Source organism: Mandrillus leucophaeus, unplaced genomic scaffold (assembly GCF_000951045.1).
Source record: "Mandrillus leucophaeus isolate KB7577 unplaced genomic scaffold, Mleu.le_1.0 Scaffold102, whole genome shotgun sequence".
Lineage (NCBI taxonomy): Eukaryota > Metazoa > Chordata > Mammalia > Primates > Cercopithecidae > Mandrillus > Mandrillus leucophaeus.
In genome coordinates this window covers 4,463,475-4,490,088 of record NW_012098321.1, presented here as the reverse complement: position 1 = coordinate 4,490,088, position 26,614 = coordinate 4,463,475, and the positions used below count along the sequence as shown (strand labels likewise).

The following is a 26,614-nucleotide window of genomic DNA, read 5'->3' as shown; positions in this document are numbered from 1 at the left end:
GAGTGCAGTGGCGTGATTTTGGCTCACTGCAAGCTCTGCCTCCCGGGTTCATGCCATTCTCCTGCCTCAGCCTCCCGAGTAGCTGGGACTACAGGCGCCTGCCACTATGCCCAGCTAATTTCTTTGTATTTTTAGTAGAGGCGGGGTTTCACCGGTCTTGATCTTCTGACCTTGATCTCCTGGATAGTCTTGATCTCCTGACCTTGCAATTCGCCCGCCTCAGCCTCCCAAAGTGCTGGGATTACAGGTGTGAACCACTGCGCCTGGCCACTAGTACTTTCTGAAAGCCTGGAGATTTTTTATTTTTAACAACTTCAATTTAAAACTTCCCCAAAGAGCAACTAGAACTTCATTATGCACAATTATTTTATGGCAATCCAGTAATAACATCAAAAGCCACTGAGGTAGAAATTGCTTGGGCTTTTAACAATCAGCCAAAACCTTAGAGACACCCTTGACTCTTTCCTTTCTCTGCATTCTGCCTCCAAACTTCCAGAAAATTCCCCTGGCTATAATTTTAAATTAAATGCAATTTCTTCTCACCAACTCCATGCTAGCACATAATAAAAGCCACCATTATCTCTTCCCTATAGTATTACAATAACATCTTGAACCCTCACCAATACAGCGACCATAATTTCCATTGAAATTCATAAGGCAGAGCATGCCATTCTTCTGCTGTCCTTCCAATGCTTTGCCATTGCACTCAGAGTAAAAGCTGAGTCCATGAGCTGGCCTACTTGGCCCCGTGCAACCAGGTCCTGTTACCCCGTCTATTTCATCTACTCTTCTCTCCTTCTGACTTCCTTTTGATCCTGGCCTCCATCTTCCTCATCCATACCAGACCCCTTGCTCCTTAAGCATGGCAAGTATACTCCTGCCTCGGGGTCCTTGCTCTGGTCTTATACTTAACTCGTAGTGCTCATTCCCAGTAGCCTCGTGGCTGCTCCCTCCCACCTTCATTTTGTCCACACATCATCTTCTCATTAAGACCTTACCCCGAGTATCCCATTTACTTATTTATTTATTTTTTATCTTTACTTTTTTTATTGTTATTTTTTGTGGGTACATGGCAGATGTATACATTTATGGGGTATATGAGATATTTTGATGCAGGCATGCGATGTGTAATAATTACATCAGAGTAAATGAGATCTCCTTCACTTCAAGCATTTATCCACAGTGTTACAAACCATCCAAGTATACTCTTGATTACTTAAAAATGTACAATTACATTATTATTGAATTTAGTTACCCCTTTGTGCTATCAAACATTTGATCTTATTCATTCTTTGTAACTATTTATTTGTACCCATTAGCCATTCCTTCTCCCATCCCCTAAATCCCCCACTACCCTTCCTAGCCTCTGGTAACCATTACTGTACTCTCCATGAGTTCCATTGGTCCAGTTTAAATAGCAGTTGCCCTACCTCTAGGCATGTCTCAGAGCCCTTCCTTGTGTTTTCTTCACAGTACTGATCACCTTTAAACATGACTAGAAATGTCTACTCATCTCGCTATTGTTGTTTATCTCCCCCCACTGAAGTATATGTTCTATGAGGCTAGGGATTTTGTCTCTTTTGTTATTTGTATACACCATTGAAACAGAAGTACCTGAAGTAGAACTTGCCTAATAATTATTTTACAATTTAACATGGATGAAATCTTAACTACGTAAATATATATTTATTTAAATATCTTTTTAAAATGTGTCTTATGACTTAAAACATCTCTTTTCTTCCTGAAACTATACCTGAGATGTTTTAATAAATACTTTAGAATCTCTTTTCAGGTGATTTTAACCTTTGTGTTTCAACTGCTTTCACTTGAAAGCTGCCTCTTTGCTGTATTCAGTGTATGAATTCCTGTGTCTGGATTTGTGAGAACAGGTTTGTAGAATATTCTACCCAATACAAGGGAGGTTGTGAATTCTTTTTTTTTACTTGGATCAATAACTGTCTGAATTGGACAGATTAAATTAGCCCCAGGCCGGTTAGGAGGCAGGAGGATAGATGGACAGCTTCTGTGAGTCTCTTGTAGTTCTATACAAAGTGTTTGTTAAAGTTTCAATGGGAGAAAAAAGGCAGTAAAATGCAAAGGTAAACATTCTGCTTTAAAGTGATAGAGACAAATGTCCGTATGCAGCACAAACCTTTTCAGAGATGGTATAGATCATCTGCATTATGTTTTTGTGTTGCCTGTGAAAAGGATGTGTGGAGAAAGGCGCTACTTGAAATTCAGCTCCAATATCATGTTGGCTGAAAAGCTGTGCTTTTTAGTAAATCCAACCAAATACACTGACATTTTCAGAGTGCATCTGATACATTTCAATAATTAATTCTTAAGTCAAGAAAGAGTCAAGAAATGAGATGAAGCAGCACAGTAGGCTGAAAATTGCCAGTGGGAAGGAAGAAAAAATCAGCAATAGATAGAACCTTTTCAAGCTGAAAAGAGGTCAGTGGGAAACCACTGGGAATGGGGATGCAGCTTCGGGGCCTTTTATTATTGTTATTTACATAAACCACCCAGAGAGTAGTGAGAGATGCTCAGTCCATAAATTGCAGAAATCAGTAGACTCAGAAAGAGGAAAATGTGATCACCTAGTAGAAAGAACTAAGTCAGTGAAGTACGTATATAACGTGCAGTCAAAGAGGAAAAATCTCAGTTGAAATATATTTCCTTTCAAAGAAAACAGATTGTAGAATGATGGTGCTGGATAGGAACTTGAGAAGAGCTCCAAGAAGCTCCATGGGAAAGGTTTATTTACGTCCTGGAGATGGCTTTTGTCTTTGGATATGAGGAATGTCAAAGGATTGCCAACTGAAATGCTAAGATCATATTAACACTTAAATATACTTTAATGTGGAAAATAAACATTTTAGATAGAAGATTTCAGACATGCTGTAATTGCCAGCATAGCTTCAAAGTATCTATTTTGCAAAATTCTATTTTATGATTTCTCCAATTATTTTCTAATTTTTGCTTTGAAATAACTACTCTATCAAATAGTATTAATAAAAGAGCAATTTGTATCTCATTTATAATGTAAGCCACTGATAGTTAATTTTTAAAAATACCAATCTAACTTATGATCTTAAGGGTCTATCGTGTACTTGTGGATAATAGAGAGTCGTAATGGAGAGATAGAGACAACCAGATCACGACAGTGAGTGACCGATTTAGAATATGTCTTCATAATGGCTTTCCCACACAAGGTCTCAGGGAAGGTTAACATATGTAGAAAGATATGTATGTACAACATCTATAACATGCTTCATCTGGTGAATGCATCCACTGAATGTAAAAGAATACCTCTCAGGCCAATGCCTATAACCTGGCATAGGGACCACTAGATGACTGTCACAATGCTACTCTGACCAATGTCTAAGCCTCTAACGAGGAAAATAAAATAACAGTGTACTTACTTTAAAACTCAAAAGTCAGCGTGTGCTTTTGTATTCTATAATGTGATCGTAAGTGTTAGGTAATGCTAGAAAACGTTCTTTATTTTCAAATCTAGCTGCTACAGCAGTGCGAAACACGTAATAAGCGGTCGAGTTACTGGACAAACAAGTAACTTATATCCGTCTAGAACTTCTAAGGAAGCAAAAACTATAAAAAAGAAATGTTTGGGGTTTAGGAACTCACTGCATGATTCCTTATAATTCAACTGATTTACGAAATATTATTTCCCAATAGTGTCTGTGTAGTATAGAATGATTTTTTTAAGGAAAATAAAATGTTTCAATTTTATTTTTTAAGTGAATGAAAGAGGAGAATACATAACTCAAATGGGTGGAGTAACAAGTACATTGATTTTTAAATCTCAGTTTGAATAATATAGGTGGTAGTGGAGCAGATATGGAATTTTCCATAAGTGAAACAACTTTTTTTTGAGACAGTCTTGCCTGTCGCCCAGGCTGGAGTGCAATGGCACGATCTCGGCTCACTGCAACCTCTGCCTCCCGAGTTCAAGTGATTCTCCTGTCTCAGCCTCTTGAGTAGCTGGGATTACAGGCGTGCACCACCATGCCCGGCTAATTTTTGTATTTTTAGTAGAGACGGGGTTTCACCATGTTGGCCAGGATGGTCTGGAACTCCTGACCTCATGATCTGCCTGCCTTGACCCCTCAAAGTGCTGGGATTACAGGCATGAGCCAGGCCGAGACAACTTTTTATTTGGCAACTAAATAACTAGTCACTCTATTTTGTTTTTCTCCTGAGGGGAAATAAATCGTCAAAGACAGGAGTAAGTGACTTTGCACTAATGCACTTTCCAATTATTTGGAGAAGTTTCCAAAATATAAACAGGGCAGCTATTGGCTGAAATTAGATCTCCTTATGCTGAAATAGAAGATGATATCTAAACATCTCAGATGCTTCGGTAAAATGGTTGAAGAATTTTAACCTCTTCTTTGCCTGTAGTTCTAATTCCTTTAGACGTGAACAAATCTCATTGTGTGATTCAATTTAATTATGTTAACTGCTACTATGTATCTCAGTAAATTGATGTTTCAGTGGCACTCGGAAAAGTAAAAGTGCCTGTTCATTTGGAGAAAGGAGGAGAATTCTTGTCCTGAACTAGAATTACCTGTGCTTATTTGGACTATTCTGGATAAAGCTGCTAGATCAGGTGAGTATAGAACCAAGATCTAAATGAAGATAATACGACTTAAGAGTGAGCATATAAATTAATATCAGATGTGAGAATTAATCACAGTCGGAAAGCTACAGAGCTGCTACAGTGAGTCAGAAGAAACTGACTCCAAGTACATCAAGGTAAGTTGTGTGGGCAGATTCCTCATGCAGAAAAAGAGCAATTCATTGAAGGGAGCCAGCTGATGTTTAGGGATTTGAAACTCTAAAATATCAATGTGAATTCTTATGTAATTTTAAAACCTGCAGGATCTGGTGGTAAACTGCATAGATAAAAAAATAGAGAAAGAGAATGATTATGGCTTATATTCTTTATAGTTGCAAGAAAAGAAAAAAAGAAGCAAAAAAGAGGGAGAATAAACAAAACAGACGGTGCAAATAATAATGATAAATACCAACATAGAGCAAAAATTAAGGCCTTCCAAACAACAAACCTAAAGAATGATAAGTTAGATTGAAATAGTGGTCACATAAGCAACTCTTTGGAATTAGTATTGACAAGTATGAATCATTTGACCTCCACAGTGTCGGGAAGAGTTCATTATCTTTATTACTGAAGCTACTGCACCCAGTGCTATTACAGGGCTCACTGGAATAAAGCGTACAGATAGGGCACACAATCGGTTTACCTGTGGAAGACTGTAACATTCTGTAAGATCAAAGGAGTAGCAATAGTACACTCTGTGTGCAGATATCAAAAAGACACAGACTTGTTTACCAAATTCCTTAGAAAACAAAATGTGACCCACTTGATCATGCATTCCAACTGGATTCGAACGAGAATGGCTCCGTCATTCATTTCCTTCTGTGATTTCAGTTGTTTCACCCTGACATTAATTGCATGTGGCTACTTTTAACATGTAATACTGTTACTCATAACAGATCTCTCTCTAAGGTAAAACTGATTAAGCTGAATCCAGTTGCAAGAATAGGAATTAAATCTTTCATCTCCCTTTTGCACTTTGCATATTACTTTAAATAGCTGGGAAAAAAAGTAATTGTTTTGAATGCAGACTTAGGCATCACTGTCACAGGCTTTGATGATAAGAATTCACATTTAAAATTGTTAATTTCTTGACATGCTTTTGTTGTTTTTAAAGTTACCAACAATAGCTTATGTTACATGAGATAGCTGATATATTTTCTGATATTTAGATGATTATTTAAATCTTATCTATTTTCAGTGCTTCCTCACCTGTAACTATAAATGCTTTGATATTTAAAACTAAAATAGTTTTTATTATCTTTCAAAATAAGAACACCCTTTCACATTGCGTTCCTTATAATTTATGCAACTTTCATTTTATATGAATTTTTAATCATGGTATTGTCATCTTATTCATTTCTCAGCAACATTATTATTCCCCTTAAGTTACTTTTTCCCCCTCTCTAATTATGCAGGGTTAATTCTGAATTTCTCATTTATATTTTCATGAATGATCGATGGAGCTAAGACAGTTATATAATTTTAGAAGAAAACAGATCCTGATGAATTTGTTTAAACTCTAACAACATAGAATGTATCTAAATGTATTCATCTCTATCAGTTTTATAAGCTATAAAGATAATATAATTCACATCTAAAACTTAATGTTCAGCCTCTAATCTACTTTGAAACATTACTTACAAGATGACAGTTACCTTTTAGGCTACAGAGAACTTTTGAACAACAAAGTAGCATGACTCTATTCTGTCAAAACTTACTTGGGTACGGAAATCAGTGTAAGTCAAAGTTAATAATAGCATATACAAAGTGATGATGCAAACTTCCTTTCCATTATGTTTTTGGAAGCCAACGATAAATGTCATAATGTAAGGCAAAATGGTGATGTTTATTTTCCTGGGGTAATTTTTTGCCAAAATCATATGTAGTCTTTTAAAATTAATTTTTAAACATATATTCATGTTTGGTGATATATATACTTTATTTTAAATCATTGAGATTGATATATCTGTTAAGTTTTGGAATCGATTTTAAAATATAAAATACATATTACAACTACTTTTGACTAGGGCCTTACACATAAACTCAACAAATATTTGGGTAATGAATAGATGAATAATTAAATGTGAATGAGTTGTTGTGTCACTAAATGCAGTTCTAGTTGCTACATTTTAAAATAGAACAAATAAAGATGATAAGAAATGCCTTTTAGTATATCTCTATCCCTTACTATGCTGTGGGTTGTTTGTTTTAAGAATCTCCTGAAAATGACTAGGACTTTTTCAAACTTGCATTCCCTTAACCTGTCTGTTCTATTTAAAAATAAAAAAAGGCAGAAAAAGAAAGAGAGATATGGTGAGTTATGATGATTGAAATACTGATAAAAGAAACACTCATTAAGCACATATTTTGCTCTAATAAATATGAAGTCAAATTATCATGCTGAAATGACCTACTGGCCATGCCACCTGTTGTGCCAGATGCATTAAATAACATTTGAGTGTGAAAAATCCCAAAGCATTTGTTAACACTTCCCAAAAGGCTTGTAAAGAGTTTGAAAATCTATCTTTCATCTAAGCTATATTTTACCTAAATCTAAATTAATCCCTCAGTTTTATAAGGAAAAAATATTTCATGCATGAAAAGTGATGTTTTGTTTGCTGACAATCAGAATTCAGGTCTTCAATAAATCAAACATCAGATTACATAGGAGCATCTATCTCTATTTCTAAGGGAAGCTGTATCTAATATACACAGATATTTGCTCTCCATTTCCTAGTTTCCATTTGAATATGCTATCACAGTCCTATGCCATTGTGAATGTATGTCATTGGGATTCTCAGACTCTGGGGAAGCAGCCAAGAGATGTGACTGTCTTTCCCAAGATAACTTCTGGCTGAGGTGGAAGGTAATGACTTCATGAACTATTTGGTGATTGTTCAGGCCAAATAGCATTCCTGCCTTGTCTCTAGACAGCATGCTTATTAAGTGGACTCAGTGCCCATCAGATGATTATCCCATCTTAGAGAAAACAGATTACATGGAAATATTTTGAAATCCTGTTCTACCGGTAGTTTTTGCTTGGCCAATATGGGAAAACACATAAAGCGTGAGTTAAATTAGGCCAGGCGCAGTGGCTCACGCCTGTAATCCCAGCACTTTGGGAGGCTGAGGTGGGCGGATCATGAGGTCAGGAGATTGAGACCATCCTGGCTAACAGGGTGAAACCCTGTCTCTCCTAAAAATACAAAAAACTTAGCCGTGCGTGGTGGCGGCGCCTGTAGACCCAGCTACTTGGGAGGCTGAGGCAGGAGAATGGCGTGAACCAGGGAGATGGAGGTTGCAGTGAGCTGAGATCGCACCATTGCACTCCAGCCTGGGTGACAAAGCAAGACTCCGGCTCAAAAAAAAAAAAAAAAAAAAAGAGTGAGTTACATTAATGACTCTTTCAAAGTTTAGGCCAGATACATTGTTGCTGCTTGGATGTCATTAAAATAACCTTGTATTGCACTATAGTCAAGAATCAAATGCACAAGTAACTTTTCATCTGCCCTGTTCAGAATAGAAACAACTAGAATATACAATTCAGGTGTGCCGTTTTGACATGAGCTTTGGCATGTCATTCTTGAAAACCTATTTTTAATATACAGTTTCCTCCCACCTAAATTGTTTATATATATTGAAATTTTCAATTAAGAGAATCCGTAATATAGACAAGAACTACTTTAGATAAAGAAGATCTTATCTTCTTATATTATTCCAGTAATAAAATTTGTAGTTTTCCCTTTGCTTTCACTTGTCTTACACAGTACACCATAAATGTATTTTCCTGTTAACCCTAACATGAGGACAAGGTCAGGACTGTCTGCTTGTTGGTCTCCAGTATTAATGACAATGAAGAGAAATGAAGAATAACAAAATGTTTTAAATAATTTATAAATATTTAAGGGCAGCTACTTAATTCAAGTTCAGTTAATTTTTTCTGACTGCTAACTGTTTCAACTGTATTCTTGAAAGGAATTTCTATTCTTGTGAATCTTCCAATTTCTCTCTGACATGACCACTGACCACTCTGGGCCAATCTACCATCATTTTTCCCTGTACTATTGTAAATTTCCAGGCAATTCACCTTTTCTCTTTATCATCTATAGTAGTCTCAACTAAGTTGTCTTTTCACGAGCAGTCAGTGATCTTTTTCAAAGCATGAATGTAAGAATATTCCACCACCCCTATCACTACCTCTATTCCGTTTTAAAACCACTTATTGGCTTCCTATTGTTTTTAGAATAAGAACAAAACAGACAAGCAAAACATAATAATTTAAAAAAATAAAACAGAAAAAAGAAAACCCTGTAACTTTCAAGGCACTGCATGGGCTGCCTATCTATCCTCTCTAATTTTAACCCTGGTTCCCTTTGATGTTCTCCAGAAACTCTGTTGGCTGTCTTTTAGTCCCCTGCTGACATTTCCTTGACTTGGGCAGTTCTTCCCTCTGTTTGTTGCCCCGTTAACGCTCATGAGTTACTCAGCTTTTTTCTGACCATCATTTTCTCCAAGAAATCTTCCTAGCCTTCTTTCACTAAGGTGAATTTCCCTGTAGTTGAATCTTATTGTACCATTGTTTCACAATAGCAAATTTACATTTCTTCTGGTGATTATATGATTAATTTCTATATCATATAGTAATTGGCAATTACCAAGGTTACCATTGCTTGTTTCCACATTGCTAAATCCATTTGTATCTATCTCGACTTATCAAGAGCATTTGCCCCAGTTGAACACCACTTCCTTTTTAAATACATTTTCTTCCGTTTTATTTATTTATTTTTTTATTTTCTTCTTTTTCTCTGACTGTCACCATCTGATTGATCTCTTTAGGGTTGGAGTATGTGAGACCTCAAGTCCTAACATTTTTGCTTTCTTCTCTAGCTACACTCATGCATTTGATGAGCTCATTCAGTCTCATGTTTTTATTGACCATCCACATGATTTCCAGGTAGTTTATCTAAAGTGTAGAACTTTCTTCTAAATTTCACATTTATTAACCCCACTGTTACCATCTTCACATGAATGTCTAATAGGTCTCTTCAATTTCCACGATGAAAACTGAGCTCTCATTATTTTGTTGTGTTCCTCCAGTCTTTTCGATCTTGTAAATGTAACTTTGTCCTTCCAGTTTCAAGTAAAACCAAACACAAAAAACAAACAAAACATCTACAGTCCATCCTCTCTATCATGTTCTACTTCCAGTCAGCAAATTCTACTAGACATAACTTTACCTCCAGTGCTATGATTCTCATCCTATTATACTCATTTTTCTCCCCTGGATTCTTGGAAAAGCATCAAAAAAAAAAAAAAAAAAAAAAAAAAAAAAAAAAAGGCTTTAAAGGCAACTAGGTATTCAAAGGTTGTTCTAGGAGTTCAAGACCAACCTGGGCAACATGGCGAAAGCCTGTCTCTACAAAAAAAGAAAAAAGCATCAAAAAAAAAAAAAAAAAAAAACTCCCATTGCAGTCTTTCTTCACCAGAGCAACCAAATTGATCCTGTTAAAACTCAGTCAGTGTACATTTCTCTTCTGCTCAAACTTCCCATGGCTCTCTACTTCACGTGAAGGATATCAAAAATCCTTACATGACCTGTGTCTCCTTCCCTCTATGACCCTTTCTCTAACATGTTGTGCCAGGCTCATGCTTTTCTATTCTTACAGGGCTGTTGAATATCCCTTAAATATGTTAGGCCACTTACTGCCTTAAGGCCTTTGTCTTTGCTGTTTCCTCTTCTTGGATTATTTCCATTGATATGGCTTGCTCCCTCTCCATCAATTTTCTGTTCAAATGTTCACTTTTCCTGGTCTACCAACTCAAATTAGAACCACTCTCTTCTCTACTCTGCCTGAGTATTCCTATTTCATTCTTCCACTTTATTCTTCATAATGGCTATTACATTGTAATATACGACAGTATGCAACTTTTTTCTTAAACTGATAAATTTCCAGGAGTCCCTGGAAATTTTGGATAAATAAATGAATGAATTATTATATATATATGTGTGTTATATATTATATGTATGTTATATATGTATATATATTATATGTGCTATATATATTATATATATGCGTGTGTGTGTGTAGGTGTCAAATTATATACAAAATCTCCATTGTATCTTATCATAGTGCTACATGTAAATGTTTGTGTACCTCCAAAATAGACCACGCTGGGGGTGAGGCAGGATTCGTGTACAGTCTCCCCCGCATTGAGAGTGCCATGTGTTCTCATTTGGAAATATATCTTAGGAATTATATAGGATATTATGTGACTTCTCCTATTTGTGCATTGAATTTCCTGACCATGAGCAAAACAGCAGGGTCTTAGTGTCTGCCAAAGAGTGATGCTTGATTGAAGATCAAATCAATAATTGAACAGACACGAGAACCCAGGAATTCTGATAACTTTCCCCAAAGCTTGTAATTGTACACTTTGAGAGTGATAACCATTATATATCAGGATAAGTTAATTTTTTTCCATTAAAATATATAACCATAATTCCATCAAATGTGAAATATAATAAATTACATTTATTTTTAGTGTAACTTAACTTTTAGTCTTGTAGCATTATTTGAAAAATGCCCCACTAACTGCTACACATTGATCATTGTGTTTCTTCTTATTACAGACTTTTTTCTGTTTCAAAACCTGTAAGAAGCCACAAATCTTGGGAATTTAATTACAGACTTTCTAAACCCCCACACAGCAGCTGTGGAATAAGCAAATACCAATTTTATTAGCATAATAGAATGACATGAACCAACTGAATGAATTGAGTCCCAGAAGATCTTGCCTTTCAGATGAGATGTGTTTAGACAGAATAAAAAAGTATTATAATGATTTATTTATGGTAGAAATGAGGATATAAACTTAAAGTAGCAATGCTTAAACTAATTTCTAATTGCTATACAAAATTGAGCCTTGTTTTCATGACAAATAAGTTATATTTATCCACATGTGCACAGTGAAGCTCAAACCTATTTTTGCATTTCAAGAAAAAAAGAGAGATGGAGAAAATGCACCTCCATTAATTCAATTGGAAATAATATTATTTTAGACTTGCAAGTGGAATATATAACGCTCTCTTTCCTTTGTGACCCAGACTAGTTTGTACTTTGCACCATAAAAGGGGACAGTTATATAACAGAAAGTAATGAGATACCCCATAGAGCAAATGCATGTCAATATCCCTATACAGTGAGAAATAAAAAACAGAAAGCGCATTGAATGAAGCTGCACGTTAGAAACAACTAAAATTACTTATATTTTGACCCACTGGGTCATCTTACAATAAAATTTTTATGAGCACACTCCTTACCCCTGTTTGTTTCTTCTGAGTTCAGCGCTTCACATTAGCTGTGCCTGAAGCTTTTCTAGAACCTTACTTATCTTATTGACAAACTAATTACCTTCTCACGTTCCCAAGAGGGAGTAAGTGAGGTTAACATAAGGTAAGTGAATGACAGACATAGAAGAAGGAGAGTTTTAAAAGAATGAGAAATGCCAGATTTACCTGGAGAATATTCTTCTGGCCAGTGGACACGACTAAGCTGGTCCAGTGTATTTGCTCCAGCTGGCTACTCATCAGGCTACATTATCCCTACTCCCAACCCTACTCCTATCTGGGTGGGTGGTATCTATGTAAAGCCTTTAAATGAATGAGATCCAGGTAAGTTGTAATATTGATTAATCTGATCTCTTTAGAGGATTTAATAGATTAAAAACTTGAATTCTGGAGGTAGTATGCCTGGCTTGGAATTTTTGCCCTGCCTCTTACTCATTTTGTGAACTTACATTTCTTAACTCTGCTTCATTTTCCACATTTTGAAAATGAGGATAATAATAGTACCTATCTCAGAGGGTTTGGGATGGATTGAAAGAGAAAACACCTATGAGTGCTTAGCACAATGCCTCACACATGGTAACATTTAAGAAAGATTGGCTGTTATAATTATCATTGTTATTTACTTTTTTAAAGTTAGAAAAAAGCTGCAGTAATATATCTTAATAAACATTATTGCACTATGGTACGTAGCAATGTCTTCAGCAATTTTCTTAGAGAAATGAGATGAACTAGAAGGTAGATTGATTTAGAAGGCAATCTTTCTAAAAGTACTCGCTCAGGGTCCTCCACCTGAATCCCTAAGTGAAATATGTGTTACAGAAATACAATATGCTTTTAAATTCCCTTCTATATGTCTAATGCCCGACACATATTTCCTTAGATCAGTCTTGTGCAGAATAAGCATAAACTTAAATAATTGTCTCCTGATTCGTTATTTTTGATGAAGATTGTGTAGCTGTTATGCAATAATTTAAATAGTTTCTTACTTTTTTTTTTTTTTTTTTAAGACAGAGTCCCTCTGTCACCCAGGCTGGAGTGCAATTGTGCGATTTTGGCTCACTGCAAACTCCGCCTCCCAGGTTCAAGTGATTCTCCTGCCTTAGCCTCTGGAGTAACTGGGACTAAAGGTGCATGCCATGCCCAGCAATTTTTTTTTTTTTTTTTTTTTTTCAGTAGAGATGGGTTTTCACCATGTTGGCCAGCCCGGTCTTGAACTCATGACCTCAGTTGATCCACCCGCCTCAGCCTCCAAAACTGCTGGGATTACAGGCATGAGCCATCACACCCGTCCCACTTTTAAAATTAAAATCTAAAAATAGCTTTAAAAAAAGGAGTGAAGCCATCTTTTCAAAATAAATTATATTATGGCCTCATTACTCAATTTCTTCACTGATAATAAAAGTGGGATATTTTTACATTTTAAGTAGTATATAAGCCTCTCTTTGTCATAATTTTCTCAAATTTTTTGTTTCACTTTCGGTTGGAATTATTTAATAATATCATTTATGCACTTTGTTTTTTAATATTAAAGGTGAACAAAGAAAAACATATACCTGGAAGAAAGAAAAACATATCTTATACTATATGTGTTTATTTTAGTCTTATAGTGAATATAAACATGTGACTGCCATTATGAAGAGGAAATACAGTGAAACTTGTAGAAAAGGTTTAGTTTTGGGACTTACCTTGGACTACATGTTTTTATGTTTGTTCATTTTTCCCACAGATATAATTTAAATTGTGATAGTATTAACAATAATAGGTACAATTTACTAAGTGCTCACTGTGTGCCATTCCCTAGGTCAATCCTTTTTTTTTTGTGCTTTATCCGATAAAATTGTCACAACAACGGAATGTTGTGTGAACTTTAATGAAAATTTGTCCAGTTGCTCAAATCTAGCGAGTTACAAAACCAAGATTGAACCTATTCCTGTCTGACTACAAAATGTAAGTCTTAATATATAAGAAATACTATATGATACAAATTAAAATATAGGCATTTGACTTAAGATAAAATCGCAAAATAGTTTGAAGCAATGTCTGAACTTCAACCTCTTACATGCCTTTCAATTCACCTCCAAAAATTATCGTATGATGGGTAGCCTGGGATTCCAAATGTCATATTTTGGCTTTATAGCAGATTTATAATATTCTCACATGAATAAATCATTTATGTGATAATATTATGTATGACTATTACTTAATAAACCTAGCAAATTGAAATACTGATTCTCCTTTGAACCATATATATCTCAATTTAGATAGCTAAGGGCTCTGCATTATCTTAATTCTTAAGCAAAGTCAGAATAATTATGTTAATTTTTATTTGAGCACTGAATAATGATTACATGATTGTTGAGATTTAAGACATTCACTTTGAAAATAGTATCTAAAAGCTGGCATTCTAGAAATAGCATAAAACTATAGTTGCCAACTTTTGAATAAAAATAAAGCCCCCAAATCAGGATTAAAGATTAAAAATATTTTTTTCTGGGTTAAAGCTATTTAAAATATTGTAACATTTTGGAACAATCATTAAGATATATTTAGCCTATTTTTATAAATGCATAACAGAGTGAAATAAAATTATTTTATACAAATAAATTTTAAGACTACTTTAAAGTACCTTTCTCCTCTAAGTGGCAAAGCATTGAAGGTCTTGTTAAAATTCAGCATGATACACAAATGTAGGATAGATTTGTATATCAAATGCAGCATGTTGAGAATTGAATCAGGAGACAAATGAGAAACTATTTCAGGCAAGCTCTGAGAAATGAGCTTTTTTGTTTTATTATCATTATTATTATTATTATTATTTTTAGACAGAGTCTCCCTCTGTTACCCAGGCTGGAGTGCAGTGGCGGAATCTCAGCTCACTACAGGCTCTGCCTCCCTGGGTCAAGAGATTCTCCTGCTTCAGCCTCCTGAGTAGCTGGGATTACAGGGGCTTGTCACCACACCTGCCTAATTTTTGTATTTTTAGTAGAAATGGGGTTTCACCATGTTGGCCAGGCTGATATCGAATTTCTGACCTTGAGTGATTCACCCACCTTGGCCTCCCAAAGTGCTAGGATTACAGGCATGAGCCACTGCACCCGACCAGGAATGAGAGATTCAAAGAATAAGGATCCATGCAAAAGACATTATAGGGATAAAATCAGGACAAGTTGATAATTGATTGGATGTGAGGGCCATTAAGAAAGAGAAGTTAAATATTTTCAAATCTTTTAAACTTAGAAAACTGGACTAATATTGGTGTCATGAGAAGATATAGCAATCCCAGAGGGTTCTTAGTTGTAAAATAAGTAAATAAATAAGCATATCAGTTTCTAATATTAAAGTGAAAATATTCAGCAGGGTGATGAAAATATCAGACAAAAGCTTAGTAGTAAAATCAAGTTCAGAAAAGTATAACAAAATCAATGAAAAAACCCTTAGGAAGAAAACATTTATATTATTTCTCTTTTGATTCTAAGCACGAGAAACCTATCAAGAATTTTTTATTAAAAGACACCTGTGTCATAGATTCAAAGCGTAAAGATAAAATAGGGTCTTCGCAGTATGTTAGAACAAGAGGCGTGTGCACCAGTACTCCCTCAATCTCTCACTCTTCATATAGTCCTCCTTCCTTCTTGTGGCATTTCTCAAGCTTAATTCATTTGATTAAATCCACATACAACATGTACGCTTGAAGAGTAACAGAGCTGATCAACCATCTCTGCTTCTTTGTCTGAGCTCCTTGACTTTTCCCTCTCTCTCTATCCCTTTCCCAGTTCTAAGTTTTCTGAGAAGCAACTCGACTGGGTCATGTATGTTCCTCTGGACAGACAACAATAGTGAGAGTGGTTGGTGGCAGGTACACAATTATCTTGAAAATGGCCCCATTCTTTATTTTGTAAGAAGTGAAGTTTATCTCTCAAAGGCAGTGTGGAAAGCTGAACTTCAATAGTTGATCTTTTCACGAATCAAAGACAACCTGAATAAAATCTATATTTCAGAACAAGATATAAATGGAGAGAGAAAGAGGCAAAGAGAAGTTTTAAAAAATGAAGTATGTACAGTGCCACTGAAACCAAAGGAAAGGTGAAATCAAAAGAAATAATATATGTTCATCAGGAGAAAAAAAATAGTAATATGAGGATTGAGAAACCACCATTGGATTTGGCCATTGGAGAATAATCAGTGATCTTCAGAATAACAGTTTCTACAGAAGTAAGTAAAGAGCTAGTTGCTACATTATTTGATAAAATTCAGACATGTTTATGCTACTGCCCTCCTATACTGGTATAGTAACTCACTTTTTAAAAAAGAAGGGATAATTTCCTATGCTATAACTAATAATGACTGATTCTCAGTGAACTCTGTTTTAACCTAAATACCCAAAAACTGTTGTTTTAAGAGTGTTTAACAATCTTACTGGGAAATAGATGTAAAATTGACCAGTCTATGGTTACTGGAAATGAAATCATTACTCCTTACAAAAAATCAGAGCACATTCCTCTCTCCAGCATTCCAGAAACTTCCCACATTTGCATGATTCCATAAGGATAGATAAATGAGATATAATCCTCTTTAACATTTCTCCCAGTTCCCTGGTAAGCACTTTTTCTGGGCCAGGAGAAATGAACTATTCTGAAGCAACCATCTGCTCTTATATTATCTTGGGTTTTATTTTCCTCTTATCCACATTTTTTTTTTCTATTTGAAGACCATTTGCCTTCATATAGAAATTGGACCAAAAAATCACTGAGTAATTCTTTCTATCATCTCTACATAATATATACATCTTTCTTCAGCAATGGTTAGAAATAAAATTTCAGTTCCCACTTGAGGCATAATTAATTTTTGAAAGTGTCATTGCTTGCCTTGTAGATGCAAAAATACAAGCATGGGGAAAACTATGGGCTAAGGCCCCTGCAGGCTAGTATACAAGTAGAAAGAAGAGAGTCAAATAAAATGGCTAAGTGTGGAACACTAGGGATGGAAGTGTGGAAGGTACTAAATTGGATACAGAAATACACCTGCATTATAAAATTCTAGCCAGCTTGAGTCCTGAAATGACTTGAGAGATACCTGTAATATAATTTGTGACCATAATCCTCCAATGATGAAGTGGCTTTTCCATATTTAATACTTAGCAGCCTGCATAGTATAATTCAAATTATTTTCCATTGTTTTGGAGAGTAATTGATTACTAGAGGTTTTATGTGATCATATACTGTAATGACTCATAATCACTCCATTGTCTATTGCATCATCTTCAAATTCATTTTTCTCCACTTTCTTATAAAAGTACAAGGTTTCATTCAAAAGATTTTCTCGCTACACTAGACTGTATTCATTCCTGTTTGCAGACCTTTAGTTAGCCTTTCTAATTCTTTTTTAAAATATACTACTTTTTTTCTGTGTACAGCCTATCCATCCTTCAAGAGCCATTTCAAGCTCCGCCTCCTACGTAAAGTGGTCTCTGACACTTCCAGTGCTGATATGCATCTCCCCTGGTTCCCTTTACACTCATATGCTGTACCCTAGAGCTGATACAATGTGTAGAGTTTTTAATTCCTCATTCCTAAAACTACACTTCTAATCCTTTTATTATATAAACATATTGTGCTTATACATTTATAGATATGTATTCATTATCAAATAATTTCTGAATTGCTGTGAATATATTTATTTTGTTCACAGCAAGACAGAAAATTACTGTGGTAAGGATTGGCTGATTTTCCACTACATTTACTGGAACAGGAAACAAGGCTAGGTAAGCTATAAGAAAGGTGACAATAAATTTGCCATCTCCTCCTTTACATATTTCGTATTCTGTAAGCAAATACATTGCTATGACAATATTACTTGCATAATAAAGGCTTGACCTTATAAATAGGGAGCAGTTAACACTTCAAAGATAGCATATGCCATAGTATTAAAACTAGCTGTAAAACTAGAACTCGGAACCAAAAAAGAAAAAAAAAAATGCTTTTTTGCTATTTAAGAAGCAAAAGCAAAAAAGATTTTTAAGTATGTAGACTGCTCTAAACAGAATGAAATTGAAATACATAAATGATAGGTCTATGATACAGTATCACACATAGATTTGAATTTTTCAGACTCATAAAAACTAGGACATACGGAGCCAAAAGCCTTTTTCTTTATGTTCAGCATTGGACATGTGCATCCTTTATCATGAAAATACATTTTTAGGTTTCTAGCAAAGTCAAACTTAATGCAACTAAAAATGAAAAAAAAATCATAAATAGAAATCGATAGCTTATAATATTCAGTTTTTAGAAGATTAAATTTTATTTTCACCTAATTCTATAAAAGCATACTCAATTTTGAGACTTTCCATCAGTTTTATTTTATGCTGTATTTTATCCAATTCTCAATTTTATCAAGGAAACTAAGGTCCACATGCAAAATATTAGTGCAGAAAAAGCACTTTATTCCACTTTGAAATACTTAGGAATAAAGTGGGAAGTGAAACAAGAAAACAAACTCACAAACAACCATGCAAACATGTCTCAGAAATTGGATAACTGAAATAACTGATATTTGTATTTGTAGGAATTTATGAATAATATCTATACACTGAAATAGCATTATCACCAACAGAACTGGTTCTATCATTTAAGAGAACTTAGAAGACTGAGCAGAAAAATGAATGAGGATGAGTCATGCACAATAAACAGGAGCTCACCTTTAACTTTATTCTTTGAAGCAGCCGCTGGTGCCAAGGAAAGGTTGCACAAGAAGAGAACAAACATATTAGATGTTAGACAGATTCTCTAACTAGTAAGAAAGCAGAGATGTTATTGCTATTAAAGTCTAAAGAGTACATTTGTGATTACATGATCAACAGCCTAAGAAAGAAAATGACAATTGTTACATTTCATTACTGTTATGGTTAAGATCCTTGAGTAAGAAAAAGTAAGAGCAGACAGGAGCCATGTACTACACATTCCAAACATTTCAAGTCATCATATTCCTTTAATGGAATTTATAACTTCTTTAAGTTCTTCTTAACTCTAAATTGTATTTAATAATCAATTAAAACTATATATAGTTTAAATATACTTAATACTATTAATAATCAGATTATAACTCCATGATATTTGAATAACTAGAAAAGCAGGCCATTTCCATTATTTGAGTGCTTGCTAAATGCCAGAGACTGACTTTCCACACATCTACCACTTAATAATGACAATTGTGAGAGTTAAGTTTTGTTGTCCTTGCCTCATAGATGTGGAAACTGGGACTGAGGAAGGTCAAATTACTTGCTGAAGATGACAAATCTGGAAAGAAGCAAATTTGGGATTTGATTCTGGGTGTATCTGACTCTAGAATCTGTGCTGTAAAATACTACCTTAAGCTATTGGGATTTAAGGAACTGATTCATCCACTAAATTGCAAGCATCAGCTCTACAAAGCCAAATAAAAATTATATGATTCATTAAACTCCAGCTATTTTGGTACTCAGTTGACCACATAACCATGAGAATAGAAAACTGTATTACTTTAAATGGCATCATTTCCATTAATCAGTTCAAGTGTAAGCTTATATCTAGTGGTAAACATTGTTTAAAGCAGAAGTAAAGTTAACAAGAAAATTAGAATAGTCCTACAGGACAGTCCCTTACTCAAAGGAAAACTTCTGTTCAAAATGCATAATTAGATACCTCTAAATACTTTTGAAGTGATATAGTCTACTTTGACTTACTATTTAAAAATGAAGATTGACAAAACAGGGATGCGTTTTGGCTTTCTAAATGATGTTAAAGAGGAAGTAGTCCATCTCCTAATTGGGAAATGCTCAGTCTCTAGTTTCGTGGACTGACCTTTAGTAAAATTTAACATAGATTTTAGATCTAGTAATTATGAACTACACATGAAAACTTCTAATTTCCACTTCCTTCTTTCAAGTTGCCTAGAGCTAAAAAAAATTTAGAAAGTCTGTGTACGTACCAGGCTACTTACAGATAATTTTCGTTTTCATCCACAATAACGAAAACTGCCTTACTATTTGCATATATCTTCTACTAGTTTATTTTAAAATGAACATCCTATTTTTAAAATAATATTTTTTTTACCAGACAAAAACATCTTAAGCAAAAGCAAAATTATTTTAAGAAATCTGGATTAAGTCCTTGATCCATTCAAACTCTTTTATTCCACAGTTTTCAAATGGACATAGGCGAAGTAGGCAACTACTTACAATATTATTGTGACTTTTTTTTTAAAGTAACTTAAAATTCAAAGTGTAACTATTAGCTGTTCTGTGATCTTTTTACTACTTATGATGCAATAATTCATAAAATTTAAAGCCCATTGAAATGTTTAATATCAAAACTTAAGTTTTAAAATTGAATTTCATCAATCATCCACATTCCTTTAATGAATGTAATGTTTCGGCTTAGTTGTGTAAGTACAAAATTGATATACCTCAAAAATTACAGGTAATATATTAAAGTAAACAACATCCCCTCTTCCTTTCCAATGTCAGCATCTGAGATAATCAATGCCAGCAATTTCTTAATGTTAAAAAATAAAATTTGCAGTTTTTATAAAAACCTAAAAAAAATTGTGTGCATTTTGTTTCCAGAACAAGATTTTACTATACACATTAATTTGCAGTCTGCTTTTCCTACATTTTCCAGGTTAATACAGAGTGCTAACTTATTCATTTTAGTAGTTGCATATTTTTCTGTTGTTTATATGAAGTATGGAACTATTTCATATTATCAACAGGTTTGTGGTTTGGGGGCATCTTGTTGTATTTTGGTTTTTTGCTAATAACAGTTTGCAACACATATCTTTACGGCATATCTCTTACGCACTGTAGTAGTGCTTTATGTCCTCAGTACATAAATTTCCAGATTGTTTTCACATTTCTACTTAGAAAATCCTGGATAAAGATGAATACTTAAATATTGAAAATGGAAGAGTTGGAAATATTTGGAGAGAAAGTGTGCAAGTATATTGCATGCTCTAAAATAAGAGGTAACTAGAAAAAGAGAAAAAAAAACAAAGAGAGAAAGTAAAGCACAGAATCTACTGTTTCAAACAACTGATACACTACAACTTCTTTATATCTTTAAAACCGTAAATTGGTTTATTTAACTTTACCTACTATTTGTTTTTAATGGGATTCCTTGGTAAAATGTTAGCGGATTTTAAGTGAAAACAATTTAAATTTATTTTCCTTTTTTTTTTCACTTACTTATGGTTTTTTGTGTATTGTTTTTAAGACTACATAAACCTGAATGAGTTATTTTTAGATTATGCTAAAATAATGTTTGTCTCAATCTCAAAGGAAAGATTACAATGCATCAATAAATTGACTTGCTCATTTGAAGAAAAAATTTGCTTCAAACTCAAATTCATCACTTGAGAAATTTTAGCATGAATTCACGAAAACATGCCAAAACCTTATAAAGGTTTGGATCAATAATAATTAATTAGCATCTAACATGTAACAGATACAACCAATCTTTTATGAGAAATGATTTTATTATAAATTAGTGAAATAATGATGGCTACAGCAAATCTTTACATTTATCAGTTGATTGGAGATATGTTATTGACAATTCTCAAACATTGTATGAAGACAGAGGACTTTATTCTTTGATTATTGGGTAGGTACCGACATAGAATAGAAAGAAAAACAGAAAAACAAAAGCTCTGCCTGTTTCTGTGTGTGTTCAGGCAGCTAATACTAGACTAGGTTAATACAATTGGGAAGAGGCCAGGCTATCAGGCTTGTTAGCCCAATTATAATTCTCTGCATATTCAATAAAAGAAGCCAAGATGACAGGAATACTGTCATGAATGTCATGTTCAATACTTGTAAGACTTTCCATTGTCAGCATAGTCCAATTACAAGTCAATTGTAAAGTGCACATTGTATACCACCCCAAGTGACTGAAAATTATCTTAAAAATGCAATTTAACTGTTTATAGATAAAACAAAAAGAACAGAATTAAAGATACTTTGACCAGAGAAAAATTTTAGATATGACACCATTTTTTGTCTTTATAATAAAAACAGCAAGTTGTTACTATAACACAATTATTCATACTACTTTTTTCAGAGATTGTTAGTTATAATAGAAAAATTGTAAATACTGACAATTATAATATTGATTTCACATAATTAGTTTTGTGAAAACATGTACATATATGTGAGGAAAAATCATGTGAATAATAAAATAATTACCATAGCTACTTATGTAGGAATGCTGAAGGGTTAGTGAATGTTCGTCATTATATTAATAAAGTTTATCTGAAAAAGCATAAATACAAATAATCATAAAGTACAAATATAATTGACTATGTTACTGTTTTGATTAGTCAGGTTTAAATTAGACACTTGTCTGGCTCTTTGGAAGATGTATCGCTAACTAATGTTTTCTCAAAGAATTAGAGACTCTTAAGCCACATTTCTTGAAATGGAGATCAGGGACTATTAATAGGGTATGAAGGCATTCTCAGAAGAGATTAGATAAATTTCACCCATCTCAAGACCGATATGACTAGTCACATCTTTGCTATTCTTTTATTCTTGCTTCTTCTTTTAACATTTACTGTCATAACAAAAGGGTCATATATTTTTAACAGTATTTGCAATATATGGGTAATATAGAGCTTACTGGATTTGCTGCTGCCTTTAGAAGTATTTGTTAGAAAGTTACTCATCAATGAAACATTTCGTAAACAGTTAGCAAAGACATTACTGGTATTTACGCAGAAAGAGCTAAAGCACTATGGATCTTTATATTTTAAGATTAGGTAGAATTTTATTGAAATATTATGATTTGGGCCTTGTGTCTGTTATCCTTCCTCCTAAGCAAAAATTTCTAGATAAGGAACCATTTTTTCTTAAAAGAGGAGGCAATAGAGTTAAAGCTTAGATTTTTTTAAAGAGACAGAGATTCCTGACATCTATGACTTTGATGGCAGTGGCAGCCCATGTAGAGCAGCCACTGCCATTGCAACAGCTGCAGAGAGGAGCTACCCACTCCAGGGTCTCCTCTCTGCTAAGAGTAGCAGACATCAGGATAACCAGCTACAGAGAGGAGCTCCTCACTCCAGGGCTTCCCCTCTGCTGAGAGCTGCAGAGGTCAGGAAGACCAACTGGAGAGAGGAGCTCCTCACTCCAGGGCCTCTTCTTTGCTGAGAGCTGAACACGCCATGTGACAACCTGCCTGCAGACAAGAACTACCCCCTCCAGGGCCTCCTCTGACTTATTGTCACTCAATAACGCTCCTCCTCAACTTGCTCACCCTCCATGTTTCTGCATGTCTCATTCTTCCTGGGTGCAGAACAAGAATTCAGGGCCCAGCAAATGAGGCTAAAAGAGCTGTAACACACACAGGGCTGAGACATGCCCCTTGCTTGCCACATTGTGGGAGAAGACAAGAAAAGAAGAACTGTAGCCCTTCAGGGAGCCAAGACCTGGGAGCACCCCAGGCCAGGGCTGTGGCTCCCTCTTTGGGGCACTGCAGTTCCTAGAGTCTCCAAGCTTCCAGGCACTACCATGTTTCCTGGTGCCAGCTGTGGAAGCTTCTTGTGGTGCACCTGGTCTAGCTGCAGCCTCATGGAGAGCTGGTGCCCATGCTGGCACCTGGAACTGCCCCCACCCCACTGGAGCACCTAGCATGTCTGACTGTGCACAGTGTCTGGATCCCATCTCACTCACACACCCCTCACCATTCCACACCTCACTCGCCCTTGGCACTCATGAGACCCAGGCCAGTAGTGTAGTGTGAGCCGAGTGCAGCCTGCCAGGTCAAGTGAGCAAAATGAGCCCAGCAGACGTGAGGAAAACACAGGAAACGTGCCACTAGCCACAGAAATTTCTGACCAGAAAAATGACACATCAAAGATCCCATAACAACTTCATATTCAGATATATTAGATGTTTCCCTTGTTTCAAATGTATTTGCAGTCAAACAAAACAAACAAAAGAAAACATTGCCATTGGCAGATGCTGTGCAGTATAAAGTTCTTATATATGAAAAGTTACCCTTATAGTACACAGTACAAATTATTAAAATGGAAGACAGTGGCATTGCCACTACTTCCCAGAATAAATACAGTGAAAACAATGAGATCAATCATGTAACAAAACTGTGCTTCAGAGAGGAGGAATGCCATTTCTAGACTACAAAGCACTTCAGTGGTGAATTTACAAGAAGAAAAAAAAAACCCACACTTCTGAACATATATGTTTTAAAATCTACGACGTCAAAATGTAGTAACCATTAGCTATTATATAACATAGTAATGTTAATCAAGAAACCAATGATTTTGATTCCTTTATGATTGAAATAACACTGATTTGAAAAGGGGAAATGCTACTACATCTTATTTATCAGATAGTACATTGTTACTGTGTTTCAAGACACAGAAATTAAAATATCGGCTGTACAGGGCTAGATAAACACCTACCTTTTCTCCTCTTTTCGTTTTCTTTCTTTAATCATCAAACACAAGGTTAAACACATTTTTTCACTAATCACATGAAACTTACTAAAATAACATCTTTCTTAACTATCACCTAACATTGTCTAAGTACTAGGTTTTCTTCTAAGCTTCATTAGAATTCAGACTTGAAAAAGTGTGAATTTAATTTCGTTCACTAGTTTTTGTTTTTTCTTAATGATCACACAAATATCATACTAGGAAAAAAGTGTAAAAATGGTTTAAAATGTTTTAGAAAGAAACGCTTGCTATGGAGTTATACCCACAGTAGCCAAAGATTGGATAGATGGAAATAACTCTTAATGGAAACACTCCAGCTACTAAATAAAGAGGAAATAAAAGAATTAGAAAATCACCATTCTGCAATTTTAACAAGTACTTATATTTAGGCAATGATTACCATTCAGGTAATATCAGTAAAAGGGAATCTACCAGATATTATATGCCTCCTCCTGGATGGACACACCACCACATAAGAAGAATGTTTCCAAAATAATGAAACCTGGATAGCACTATGTCTCTACATTGAACTTCCAAAGTCCAACAAATACAGGGGACAAAAAAATAGTCAAATGAGGCCATGAGTAAAATAATGAATGTGAGAAATAACACACAATTTTGCCATTTGCTTCCTTTAGCAAATAAATTTCATGGCAAAAAATATAAAAAAAATACCAGTTAGAGGAGAAACCTAAAAGACACATCAATTAATTACCATGTGCAGACAACTGTGGCTCTTGAGTTGAGCTTTAGATACTTCATAGTGTTAGGAAATTATTGCTAATATTTAGAAAGGATAATAGTATGTGACTATATTTTTCAAGTCTTTTCTTCACAAAATTAAAAGCTTGTGAAAAGCCATTTCACGATAATTTGGGGATGCATTACATGTGGGTGGGAAGCCACCCAGGTGCTGAGGCAAGAGACCGAAGGCACAAACTGTTCCAGTTTAATAAAAAAAATATATACAGTAAAAATAGTTATACTAAAAATAGATTATAGATATGATTATATATGAATATCATTAATCATTAGTTTGTACCATTACTCTTTGTCCCAATATTATAATAATCTTTGTTCTACAATTATAACCTGGGAAAAACCAGGCCATACAGAGAGATAGGAGCTGAAGGCACATGGTGAGAGGTGACCAGAAGGATGAGCCCTCTGTTACCCCGAGACAGGGTCACTAGAGGGCTCCTTGGCCTAGGGGTAAGGACAGCGCCTGGGAAGGCACCCGTTCCTTAGCCGACCTTGGTCTAGCGGTGGTGCCAGTGCCTGGGAAGGTACCCCTTACTTAGTAGACCGGGAAAGGGAGTCTTCCTTTCTCGGGGGGAGTCAGAGAAGACTCTGCTCCACCACCTCTTGTGGAAGGCCTGACATGGGTCAGGCCCACCCGCAGCCACCCGGACGCCTGACCGTCTCCCTGTGATGCTGTGTTTCAGCAGTCACGCTCCTGGTCCGCTTTCACCTTCTACCCTGTACACCTGCCTCTGCCTTCTAGATAGCAGTAGCAGAAATAGTGAAAGTATTAAAGTCTTTGATCTCTCCGAGAAATACATAGAATAAATAATGACATAAGCTGTCCTCTCTCTCTCTCTCCCCGCCTGGGCTACCAAATAGGGAAGGGCCCCCTGTTCAGTGGACACGTGACCTTACCTATCACTGGAGACGACTCACACTCCTTACCCTGCCCTCTTGCCTTGTATACAATAAATAACAGTGCGGCCAGGCATTCGGAGCCGCTACTGGTCTCCGCGCCTTGGTGGTAGTGGTCCCCTGGGCCCAGCTGTCTTCTTTTCTGTCTCTTTGTCTTGTGTCTTTATTTCTACCATCTCTCCTCTCTGCACACAAAGAGAAAAACCCACAGGCCCTGTAGGGCTGGACCCCACACTATGTTTAGTGCATTTTCTTCCTATGTTTGTATGTGTTTGAAATTTTTGATAGTAAAAAATGGCTAAAATGTTTTACATATTTAAATAAAACTTGAATGTTTTTCTGTTTTAGGTGCAGTTGATCAGGGAGCAATATAGATTTGAACTGCATGAGCCCACGTACATGCAGATTTTCTCCTGCCTCTGCCATCCCTGAGATAGATTAGCCAATCCCTTCTTTTCCTCCTCCTCTTCAGCGTAATCAAC

General features: G+C 35.3%; 1 protein-coding gene across 3 annotated transcripts in view; it reads right to left on the bottom strand.

Moving 5' to 3' along the window:
* The window catches only part of CADM2 (cell adhesion molecule 2), a 1,174,747-nt gene that overhangs the window by 326,341 nt on the left and 821,792 nt on the right, over window positions 1–26,614 (bottom strand). The window contains exon 2 of one of the 3 annotated variants that reach the window (XM_011976654.1): window positions 18,688–18,714. The exons of 1 other annotated variant lie outside the window; for it this stretch is intronic. In XM_011976654.1, coding sequence (XP_011832044.1) covers window positions 18,688–18,714 — 27 coding nt within the window. Of the gene's footprint in view, window positions 1–18,687; window positions 18,755–26,614 lie in introns of those variants that run through there. One more of the 3 variants, XM_011976643.1, reaches the window with a different exon arrangement.